The sequence below is a fragment of the Triturus cristatus genome, chromosome 2_2, assembly GCF_964204655.1.
Source record: "Triturus cristatus chromosome 2_2, aTriCri1.1, whole genome shotgun sequence".
In the NCBI taxonomy this organism is placed as follows: domain Eukaryota; kingdom Metazoa; phylum Chordata; class Amphibia; order Caudata; family Salamandridae; genus Triturus; species Triturus cristatus.
In genome coordinates, this window is record NC_140582.1 from 506,505,067 (window position 1) to 506,518,046 (window position 12,980).

Consider the following 12,980-nt stretch of genomic DNA (forward strand, 5'->3'; position numbering starts at 1 on the left):
TTGCATACACTCCCTAATGCAGGTACTGTGACATCACAGCGAAATAAAAGTCAAAGGCTATTTCACTCTGTAGGCTTGACTAGAATTTTCAAATAGGCCAGGTGGGATTAGAACTTTATTTTCCACCTCCACTTAGGAAAGTGCTAGAAACATGCTTCATAGTTATTAGCTCAGATTTCTTATGACCTAAGCAGAAAAGTAACTTTGTAAAAATGTCCTTTAAAGTGCCCGAGACAGAACTGAATTACAACCAGTTCCATCAATCATCAGACCTTCAGAGTTGGAATACACAACCTTTGTTGGGAGACTTAACACTGGCTCAGAGGACAAGGGCTTGTCTCTGCGCCCAATAGGTGTTACTGCTGACCACCTAGCAGGTATTATCTATCTGTGAGTGGACAGGAACATTTGGAAGAACAAAAAGCAGCTTTAGCACTACCGCTTTTGACTTGGTCATACCAGGGAGGGTTTCTCCTAGGACCCTCCTAGACCAGCCCCAGTCAAAGTAGGAGGGGAAAAAATGTTCTGCCACCTATCACACCTCTAGAGCTGGAATACACATCTTTAGCCGGAAGACTCAAGAACAATGGCTTGCCTATGAGCCCAGGAAAGGCACTGGGTGTTAACTACGGACCACATAGAAGGGCTTTGCAATCTTAGAGTAGACAGAAAAAGGTGGTAGAACAAAGGGTGGTTATAACATTACCTCTTTCAACTCGTAGCATAGGAGGGCTTCTTTTATTCATCTCCAGGACTCTCCTAGACAGTTAGGCTCCAGCCACAGTAGGAGGGAAAACCAGTGTTGACCCTGTCGGATAGGATGGGCCAAGAAGCTGAAGACAGCACACACCATCTTGAAACCGGGGTTCTTGAACAACTTTACAGTGAAGCAAAGAGAAAGTGCTGCAAAAGGAGGCGGGGACTGCAAGAACATTGTCAGGATTGGGTGCTAGAATTCCAGGCGGGGGCCTACAGGAGAACTGTTCGGATTCAGTGATAGAGTTCCTTCAATAACTGATTATTGGACATGATAAATCTGTCACCTCCACCACCATTTCTGCAAAACATTCCTGAATTCTAGAAGAATGAATCTGAAGAAGAAAGCACTGCTTGAAGAAGAATCCTGACTCATGATGGAAGAAGAGGACGCACATAAGGACTTAAAGAGTCCCATATAGTGCTGGCACCCAAGAACTGGAACTACTGTCCAAGTGTCAAGTATCCCATTTATCTGCTCAGGAACACAAAAAGCAGAAGGACTCCTAACTCAAATCAAATCAAATCAAAAATACCTTTATTCGGTTATTATGCTGAGGATAACCATAAAAGTACAGTTTAATACACATTTACAATATATATAAAAATGATAAAAAGAAGAAGTCAACCCTCATTAAAATAAGTTATAAAAATGTCATACATGAATTGATTTCCGTGATTTAAGAAAAAAAAATTTAAAACGGAAACAGATGCAACAGTAATTATATTGTCTAATTTCTGAATGGCCAGAAATGCAGGGCGACATTGCCTAAGTCCCATACTCTTTAATATTGGTACTATCCATCTTCTCCTCGGTATTGAGTAGAACTTACAGAAGAACAAAATGTGTATGTCTGATTGACTAGACATATCATCACATGGACATTTATAAAGTTGTCTTGTCCAGTCATTCATCTTGGGGAAGCTTAGAAATCAAAATAAAATATTTAGTCTGAATCGTGTTAGTAAAAACCTTTCAAAGTCCTTCATGTATATCTTAACATATGGTTGGGTGTTAAAAGTAGTCATTATTAGATGATGAGCCACCACGGTAGTTTTTGTCATCTCACAGATAGTTCTACAAAGACTCAGGTATGTCATACAAAGATTATTAAGCTATTTCCTTGAGACATTACACATCAATGGAGGATCGCTAAAATACTCCTGGTGGTCAATTTTTATAAGAAACATCTTTACGTAATGCAGCCACTTAATCTTACTAGCATTATTAATATTCATTGTATCCTTCAAAATGGAATGATTAAAAACACACTCTTCAGTAGTCCACACCCTGTGCCACAGCAGAACCGGTAGTACCTTAATCACATATTCTAGATACGACTGTCCGAGTTCAGCGTGACATATAAATGTGGAGACACTATCTGGGACTGATGAGAGATATCTCAGGAAACAATTTTCTGCAACCTGTAATGATTTCACATTCGTATATCCCCATATCCCTGCGCCATAGGTCGCAATAGCTACACAGGTGGCTCTATATACAAACACAAGTTCCCCAATCGGTCTTCAACCCATTTTTCGACTGAAATTAGTCAATGCCATTAAGGATTTACAAAACAGGAATCTTCTTGTTTTTACCGCATTTGTCCAAGTACCAGACTGGTCAAACAAAATTCCTAAATAGGGAAATGTAGGTGTAAAATCAAGGGGTTTAGAGTTAATAAACATTACCTTTTTCTTTGTATTAGCCCCAGGGCCAGAATTCATGCAAAACATCTTCATACAATTGATTCCCAAATCCAGACTTGTCATGAAATGGGAGAAGGATGTTACCATCCTCTGCATGGCAACGGGCGTCAGGGCCATCAATACTGTGTCATCCGCGTATAGGAGTGCCGGAACAGATCTATTAGCTACCTTAGGCACGTCCCTGCAATCCCTCAGCAAGGTTCTTTCTAAATCATTAATATAAATTGTAAACAAGAATGGGGAAAGGACACATCCTAGCCGCACTCCTCTTGCAATTCCAAAAGCCCTTGTACAATCCCCATTCTTTCCAAATCTGACTTTAGCCCTTGCTCCAGAATAGAGCTTCCTAAGAAAATAAAATTATATTTTCATCCACCCCTAAATGTTCCATAATTAGCAATAACTTAGTATGGGTAACACAATCAAAAGCTGACGTTAAGTCAACAAAAGTTAAAAATAAGCGACCTCTCTTGGCTCTGGTATATTTTTCTAGTAGAATGTGTAGATTGAGGCCCTGGTCAATAGTGCCAAGACCCTTCCGAAAACCATATTGTAGATCACTAATAATTTGATGTTCGTCCGCCCAAGATTGTAATCTATTTAAAATCACTCGTCCAATTATCTTAATTGTTGAGTCTAATAAAGAAATGGGGCGATAGCACGAGCAATGTGTTCTATCCCCCTTTTTAAATATAGGTACAATAATAGACTCATACCATGATTCTAACAGTCCACTTGAGCAGCATGCATTAGCCAATTGCGTAAGGAGTGGACCCCATAACACCACATTGTTTTTGAACAGATCAACCGGCACCCCATCCGGGCCCGGTGCCTTACCTCCAGTGCTGGTTTTAATGCCCATGTTGATTTCATTCAAGGTGATATCCAACTCCACTCTCTTAAAACTATGTGGAGGCTCGGGATCTGTTGCATTCTCTAATGTTAGCTGCTCTAGTGCGGGCGAAACACTATATAAATCTGTATAGTGTGATACCCATTCGTTCTCCGTTATGGCTATCTCTATTGTTGCTTTTGTTTTATCATTAAGAAAAGGAGCATTAACCACTTTCCAAAAAGCTACAGTATCTCTTTTCAGTGAAGCCTCACACAAGGAATTCCATGCCTCTTTTTTCATTTCGTCTCTTCTTTTCTTAAGTGTCTTCTTATAATTATTTCTCAAATCCCTTATTAAAATCTGGTCTTTTTCAGGGGCATTTAAAGCATGTTTCAGGTTAGAATAAGCCTTAGTGCATGCTGTATCAAACAAACCAACTGAGTCTTCTCTATATTTGTTGGTTTCTATCCACAAGCTTTCCTTGATGTAAGAGGCAATAACTGCAACATTTTTGATAATTTCAGTGTTATTTGAGTTTTCATCCAGGCAAGGATAGATACTGGCTTCCCATTACTTAACTAAACTAAAAAGGAACTCATCTGGTATCACCTTTATCCATTTTAGGGAATACCCATTTTGTCTATTCAAGGCAATATTATTTACAGACTGCCTACATGTTCTATTTCTAACATGATCATGATTGGGAATTAAAATGTTAACACTTAGAGGGAAATGATCGCTTAAAGCAATATCAAGAGTATTAACATTCCTAACTTGTGTTGCATATCTAGAGGATATCATTATAAAATCAATTATTGAAGAAGCGCCTCTACCATTGAATGTGGGATAGAAAGAGGTCTCTGGTTGACAGAGTCTATTAGCATAGCCCATATCACAAGAAAACATGTGATAAGCTAATCTCATTGTCCAACATTATTCCGCATGACCCTAGCTCCCCTCTTTTACATGATGAACAATTAAAATCCCCTCCCCAGATAACAATGACTTCTTTATTTTTCCAGCCTAATAAACTTGTAACATCTGTATTCAATGCTCTTAATATGTCTTCATTGCATCAGAAGGGACATTATTATAAAAATGTATGATAACCAAGCAAAGGACTTTATCTACATGTATCCTGACCGTATGATAGTATCTAGTATTATGAACTGTTTCTATTTTTTCAATTTTGAGATAATTAGATATACAAGTACAAAGTCCCCCTTTTGCCCTTCCAGACCTGGAGCCTATTGCTGATGTGTGTATAGTATTAAAACCACAAAAATGTTGAGCCTCTTCCGCCCAAGTTTCTTGTAGACTTAAAATGTCATACCCATTTACAAAAACAGGCCACAATTGATTGGACACCTTCGTTTTTAACCCGGCCACTTTCCAAAACATGATCACCCATTTACTCTCTTTGATGGCACTATCTACTTGGCTATTACATCTAAGGGCGTCACTAGATCTGATGTTATTTTCAGTGTGGATGTTAGCTGCAAAACTATTATCCCCCAATTCCCTGCTAGCTTCTGGATCTAATGTCCGGATTCCGACGCGGGGGTCAGGATAAAAACAACTAGGTCCGTCTAGAAGTTGGCCATTATGTACAGATGTATTCTGTGAGTTAGAAGTATCATTAACCATAACGTTCCCTGTACTCAGTCAATCCACTCCTTCAAGCCCATAGAGCCTGTCAAAGCGATTAAAGGTCGGGATGTTGAATTGATTATTATGCAAAATCATTGAGTCCCCTCGCTGTTCCTCAAAAGAATACAAATTTGATTTACGGGCGGTGGGAGGAGGGTAAAAATAACTTAAGTTAAAGGTCTGTATATTACTTGCCCCCTTTCGGTGGTGCCCATCACAAATAAATTCAACTGCCCGTCTTTCTCTGAAATTAATAATAATACAGTCACCGGCTAAATCCTTTGGTCTGTGTTCCACCCAACCTACTCTACGGACAAACAAAATTTCACTATAAGTGTAGGAAGGGAGGGGTCTTATTATTTAGCCAAAAAATAACCTTATTTTTTAATTCGGTATATGTTTCTATACTGCCTTTATCCAATTCAGGGACCCCGACCATCATAACAACATATGGGAAGGAATCCAGGGGTAAATCAATTTGTGTAAAGGAACTCTTGGTTTTTACATTATTCGTGGTTTCATTTGCTGTACTTGATGATTTTTGGGCCAATCCCGATTCCCTTGATTCCTGTTCCTGCCCCCCTCCCGCTTGTTGTCCCCCTCTTCCTTGCATCACTGCATCACTGTAGGTACTTATACCAGCTTGCCTATTCCCACACAATGAAACAGAAGGTGTATTGGGTACAGTTGGAATGGGCGCCAGGGGGGTAATAGTTAAGGGATCACAGATTATATTATCCCCTGAACTCGGGTTGGGTGGCCCCCCAGCGGGTTTTTTCAAGGAGTCAAGATTTATTGCAATAGACTGTTAAAATGTTATCAGTCTTTCATCAATAGATTTCAATCTCGCCAGCAGTGGTAGCATGGAGGACTTGATGAGTTGTTCCATCTTTTCCATAAATCCCAATTCAAATCTGGGCGAAGAACAACCTGCAGGCACCGTCGGCAAATCCCTTAATGAAGGATTATTTGTCGAGGGGAGAGTAGTATGTAATAAAACCGGAAACTCACAATCCACATTTTTAGTTGATCTAGGCGTTTTTGTTTTCATCAGACAATCTCCTTTATGTGAGCCCCCTCCTCTCTTCCTCTTAGCAATAGAACCTGTAATTTGTTTTAGGGATGGGGATTTGGGTTTAGGTGCTGACCGTGGGGAAGTACGTGTGACTATTCCACTAGTTATACCAGTCAAGGCAAAATCATCAGTTAAGATAATAGGGCTAACGTCTTTTGTCGCAGATAGAGTCGATGTTACCTGTGGCGCAACATCAGTACTTTCTACCACATCATTGGGATGAAGATTAACGACTATTTGTTGTTCAGGAGAATTTACCGACATTAGCCCTTCCAGGGATGAATGCTTAGTGTACATAGGATCCAATGAAAGTCGACGTTCAGTTAAAGCTATCTCTTGCACCAGTACTAACGTAGCCCTAGTTATAAATTGGTCTAACGTACCAACGAACCTCCCGCTAGTCACAGCTTTCTTCCCCTTCCCTTCTTTTGCAGCCATCGTTCCTGTATGCTGTGCTGAATAGCGTTACCAAACCTTTCAGTCTCCACGAAAGTGGTCCGGACTACTGCTCACAATTAGTAGGGGCTTTACGGTGTTAACACTGTTGAAGGGGGGGCCCGGCCCGACCTCCTCCGGTCTCCAATGGGCTCAAACGGGCCCGCCCTTGGCCCGGGCTTCGCCCTGCGCGCTTCCGCGCGCGTTCCGTGAAGCGGGAGTGGCAAGGTGTTTTATCCCCCTCTCCTCGGGACAAGCAGGCTCAGGTGCGGGCTTTCTCCTCACGCCCCCTGGGACCTGTAGTTCGCTGCAATTTTTCCACCAAACAACGAAGCGGCTCCCGCGGCAGCGGCGAGGTGTTTTATCCCCCTCTCCTCGGGACAAGCAGGCTCAGGCACGGGCTTTCTCCTCACGCCCCCTGGGACCTGTAGTTCGCTGCAAAATTTCCACCAAACAACGAAGCGGCTCCCACGGGTGCGGCGAGGTGTTTTATCCCTCTCTCCTCGGGACAAGCAGGCTCAGGTGCGGGCTTTATCCTCACGCCCCCTGGGACCTGTAGTTCGCTGCAATTTTTCCACCAAACAACGAAGCGGCTCCCGCGGGAGCGGCGAGGTGTTTTATTCCTCTCTCCTCGAGACAAGCAGGCTCACGTGCGGGCTTTCTCCTCACGCCCCCTGGGACCTGTAGTTTGCTGCAATATTTCCACCAAACAACGAAGCGGCTCCCGCGGGAGCGGCGAGGTGTTTTATCCCTCTCTCCTCGGGACAAGCAGGCTCAGGTGCGGGCTTTCTCCTCTTGCCCCCTGGGACCTGTAGTTCGCTGCAATTTTTCCACCAAACAACGAAGCGGCTCCTCCACTTAAACATGCTGTTTGGCAAGACGTTTAGGATTTTTTGTTAAAAACCCCAGTATTATTGGGTTTAGAAATCACCGGCCATTAGTAGTTTATTTGCAGAGAGTACTCCCTCAAATATTGGTGTGACTCCTAACTCAAAGAGCGCCCAGCTGACTAAAGAGAGACTATATCGAGCAGGAGATCTGGCTGGAGATAGATCTGGGGTTCCAAATCCTGGCCGAGGAGCTAGGGGCTGTACGACAGACCAAAAGAACCTTTCCCAGCAGTTGGAGACTAAGTTTAAATGAAAAACCGTTGACCGGGACAACTCGCCTGGTGTATCCGACCTTCGCTCTATCTTAGTCTGCCTTTAATTGCACCTTGGTCCCTATCCACTGCAATAATTTGTTTTTCCATTGTGCCTGAACTTTTGGAGGCACTTTTGCCTTAAAAATTTTAATATAGATATCTCTGGTTCGGCTTAACCAATTTCGATCGTATTGGTATCTTTGTGATCATTAAAGTGTTCTCTATTTTTCTAAATTTGTGTCTTAAAATATTATTGTATGGTATTCTTTACTTAAAAATTGTTGGTACAGCTTGAATTTAGTATGTATTTCTCCTGCTTGTGCCACAGCCATCAGGCATTGAGTAGAGATTCACTCGAACTGTTTTTGACCCAAATAAAGTGTGTTTATTGAGTTGGCAGGGGTGCCCCCTAACAAATTAATAACCAGTTTCTGACAAACTGCATTATCATACAATATCCTTCATAGCCAGGCCAATGCTCAATCCCTACCCGTGTCCCTCTCCAAGCTCTATCCACAGTGATCCAAAATGGTAGCATCTTATAATGCAGAAGCACCAACTCCTTCCATTCACCCTTTCACTTCTGCAGTATCCCTTAACCCCCACCCTTCTGCAGTGTTACAAGAGCCACTGAAAGCCTGAGCCAGCTCGAGTCCGACACCTGGTTCAGCTCGAGGTCCTGTTAGAACCTCAAGCCCATAACAGGTTGAGCTTTCATTGGCTTCTGCCTGCCTCCTCCTGAACCCTGAAAATGGCGTAACGGCCAAAGCTGCCAACTTTGGAACTGGGGAACCAGGTTGGAGTCTCGGCGTCTGCTCAACTTCCTGTGATTCTGGGCAAATCACTTACTCTGCCTATAAGCAATGAATGTGACCTTTTGAAATTTAACAGGTGCTCATATAAAGTGCTCCAATGCCTTTAGGTCGAGTTCGTGCTATATAAAAACTGCAGATAAATGCACAAAGGAGTAAAAATAACGCCTTAACTTAAAGAGAGACAAAAAGATACCAATTTACTGGCTGATTTGTAAAAAGTGAGCCCATAAAACCTTGATAAATCACAGCTTCCCTGCTTAAATTGAGTGATCTTAGACAAATACTTTATTTCACAAAAACTCTTTCTTCATTATTGCGTACGAAAGCACTTTCAAATATGAGAGTTCAGAATACCCGTTATACAAAAACCTATTGTGCTTGACTTAACAGACTTATATGAAGCTCTTATAATCTGGGCCACATACAGGGTTAACATAACAATTGTCTTGCCTCTTAATTTTGAAACATAAACCATTAGTGCACTATCACTTTAAATAAGTAGTTCTCAGTTGGGTGGTTTGATGTGACATATTGATGTCAAAACTTCACATGTTAAAGAAATACACTTCTTAAACGTTGAAGCGCTTTATCATATTTTACGTGAAGTTTGTTGTTTGCTACGTAAATCACACATTTTTAGGGCTTGACTGGAGCATGGGCTCTACAATCCGAGCCAGACCCTAGGGTCAGCTCTCGCTCGGCTCTCCCTGTTAATTTGTTGGCTCGCCCACCTCTGTACAGGAGCAGAACACATCAAGGAGGCAGCAATTGTGGCCTGCCAACCTCGTCTGGTGACCAATCCTAACAGCATCATTCAAGCCAAGCTCAAACGACTCGTCATAAACTAACAGACACCATCACACCAGAAATCACACACCTACACATAATTGCACACCTCATGACACTCAACATCACAAACTGCACACAAACATCACATACAGCACCCACAGAAACAGGGGAGAACAGACACAAAGTTACAGTATAACTAATGAACATTAGAGCAGCTTATTAGAAAACCTTTTCGACGTTCAAAAGCAAAAACAATTAGCTTTGTTTGCTTTACTCCTAAGTGCACTCCAAAACTTTCGATGCAGCTCGCCCATGGATATCTGATAGACTTAACGAGAAGATCAATAGATGCCCAGCAGTCACCATAAGGAAACATCAGCACTCCAAACCCTTCATTAGTCCATTACTGGAAGAAACAACTATACTTAGGCATATCGGATAAAAACTACAGATCCAATTTCCAAAACCGCTTGCATATGCCTATAGATCTATTTCTCTACAGAACAAATCCTTAAAAAACACACATAATAGGGAAAAGAATACACAATGTGGTATATCAAATGCTCAGCTTATGGCTTTTATAAACAGAAATGTAATCACAATTATGGTAAAGTTATTAAGGCTTACCAAAAAACTTCCGAATGCAGAGTTAAATATAGCAGCTGCCTGAAACAGAAAAAAAACAAAGTCACTCATTGTAAAGCAAAAGAAACAGCAAAGTGAAAGAAAGCACTTTTTCTTTACAACGCATGAAATTAAACACAATTCCCTACTAAGAATGCACGATTGGACAGCACTTTTAAAGGCTGCAAAAAGCTTTTATTTTGTTGGATACAAACTTCACAAAAACATTGTAAACTGTTTATCGTACACTTAAGTACCGCAAAGTCTACCATGGACACATCACTGGACGGAAACATGAACTGGCGAAAGAGAAGGTTCCACCTCTAAATTAAGGCAATATTTACCGGCACAACCACACTGCACACTTCATTCTGATGCGTGGCAAAGTCTGCTTTAGTTAATTATTCTACACATTATGCTCGGGTTGTTCAGTTTTTGACGCAAATAGATAACGCCTAAAATTCAGGAACTATTTAGTGTACTGTGCAGAACATTGGTAGTGTTACAAGGCTGATCAGCAGTAGTACGCAAGCGATAAATAGAGCAATCCACCAATGAACATATCCTATCACAAGCTTACTTAGAGCTCCACCAATTACCATATCCTGCCAGAAGCTTACCTACAGTTCCAGAAGAACTTGATGAGAACATCCAATCACAAAGCGCGCAAGAACCTCATCTAAGTATTCAAGTCCAGCCGTCGTGCCAGAATCTCCAGCGTGGCCTGTTGTCTGATGGAAAGCGCCACCGCCCTACTGAGGGTCAAGGAAGAGGGGGGTAGTAACACCAATGCTTAGAAGTGCATAGAGAACCCAAGCAGGACAAATTAATGGACGAGGGAAGGGGCATGCAAGGATTATTAAGCAGCGGCTAGTGGGGACAGCGGCAAGTGAAGAAAGGCCATTGATGGGGCGCATCGCTACAGCCCAGCCTGCCCAAGAGGAGACGCAAGGCGAGTGAACGGGGAATGAGATCCCAGCTCCAGACAGCTTAGCTTTCATATTCAAGTTCATCATTAATTCAGGAACTTTGATCATTTCATTAGATCCCTCCTTTGCCAGCCTCATCAATAAGAAATGCCACTGGACTGCAGCTCGTGTGTGACCCATGCACAGAGCAAGCCCAGGCTGTGAAACCTCGGCAAGCTCGCCAGCAGGGACAACAGCATATGGCGCTAGCTGCTGCGGAGGGAGAGTATGGCTGCAAGCAGATAAATAAAACATCGAATTTCACATTGGTAAAACTGCTGCAACGTATTGTCTGACAACTCTCCATGACAAAACCACCTGTCTCCACAGAAAGAGGACCTATCCAGCAGAGTCGAAGTTGACAAAAGCTGCAGGCGTTCACTGTAGTTTGCTGAATTCCCAAAAAGCACTATTAACTTTCAGCTAGTACCTCGTTAGCGTAAGCCCATGTGCATTAAGTTAAACCTTGAATTGAACGAACCACTATCTACAATGCAAAACACATTTCTCCATCCAAAATGCCCGCATACAGCTTTTCCCCCTATTCCACACCTCACCACTACCTCTCCCCTTTAGAATTTGTTAAGGAACCCCTATGACACAAAATTTGTTTGAAGCACCACAGTTGTACAACACCCAGCGGTCACTGAGCAGAATATGAAACACACCTTGCTGCATGAGAGTGAGGGTTAGTGAACGTATCATCAACCTAGACCCAAGCGAACCTGTAAACCTGGTAGTTTGGGTTTTTGAGAGGAAGCTATACACAGTTAACCCAGTTATCAAAACCATTTCCATGTGGGAGTTCGACTTACGTGGTCATAAGGCTTGTTTTATCAGTGCCAATCTAGTGTTGGCATTCAGAAAACTTGAATTTGCTCTCATAAAGCGATGAAAACGTAACTATTAATACAAAGTTAAATTATTATACACATGAAAATCCCACTCTGAGGGCGGGGAGTTGGTGTCCAAGGTAGAGGTGGATCAAAAAATGTAGTAAACTCACAAACTCGTGTTTGAGAGCATTCACCCTGTTTCCAGCCCATTCCCACCTGAAAAATGGTTGGAGATTTACTCCTATCAAAAGGTTATAGGGTGAGCGATTTTACAAAATACAAAGCACAGAACGGTACTCAAACATATCACCTCAGCTCTCTCAAAGAGAGACTAGGGAAAGAAGAAGCATAGAGACAGAAAAAATGTTGGTGCTGACTAAAGTCAAATCTGCAACTGACGGTCCCTTCCAGAGGAGAATCCCCACCAGCCGCACAGCGTGCAATGACAAAATCTCCCACCCTCAGCGAGACAATGCCCCATTAAATTCAGAGGGACCAGTAGTGGAAGTCAGGAAGGTATGGAGTTCCAACCATTAAACACTAGCAGAATCCACTTGAGAAAACACATTTTCCTCTGCCACTCAGTTGTCTTCTGTACTGGGCAACCCAATGATTCAGTTTGCCTTTCCAATATAAATTCCTATTGAATGCTTATAAGTGCTTTGTCCCTATCTAGTGTTTGCAAACTCAAATCCCGAAACTGAAACAGCCTTTCAGCCTCTATTGCATCTCATTAAACTGCTGAAATAAAAATAAGGTCCTGGGGCAGCCTATATGCCTTTACCACAGCTTCACAGTTCTCAACCTGCTATATGCCTAGAAGGTCAGCAAACACTGCCCTAACTTCATTTTCAAGCATCTCCAATGGGACCTGCATCACACCAACCAGAACTCTGAAATGAGAGACTATTCTCAAATTGTCAAACACCTCAATCCTTCTTGCAGTGTGTTGGAAAATGAGGCTGCATATGTCAGGCCTTCACAAATAACATGACTACATCTGCCCTTCACTGGGAACCAAACACCCAATTGCAGCGCCCGACTCTCAGAGGGTAGCGTTGCAGAGCAGTCTGAGGCTTACTCAAGGGAGGTGGTGTGGGCTAGTAATCACCATTTGCAGGTGCATAGAAATAACACTCAATAATTGATTGTCCAGTCTGTACATGTATTAAACACACGCACTACTCAATACTATGCACCAATTTACAATTATACATAAGCTGTTGGAATTGCTTTGTGACATTGCATAACATCTCCACCCCTCCCGCGGGGGGCGGGGGGGTGTCTAGTACCACCACTCCCATGTATGCACATCATCTTGCCCCCAATGCAGTTAGTTGAAC

The 12,980-nt window shown here is 42.3% G+C and overlaps 1 protein-coding gene across 1 annotated transcript in view; it reads right to left on the bottom strand.

Annotated features, from left to right (window-relative positions):
* The window catches only part of SLC10A7 (solute carrier family 10 member 7), a 781,895-nt gene that overhangs the window by 442,386 nt on the left and 326,529 nt on the right, over positions 1-12,980 (bottom strand). Inside the window, exon 5 of the mRNA XM_085641628.1 lies at positions 9,837-9,875. Coding sequence (XP_085497754.1) covers positions 9,837-9,875 — 39 coding nt within the window. The remainder of the gene's footprint in view (positions 1-9,836; positions 9,876-12,980) is intronic.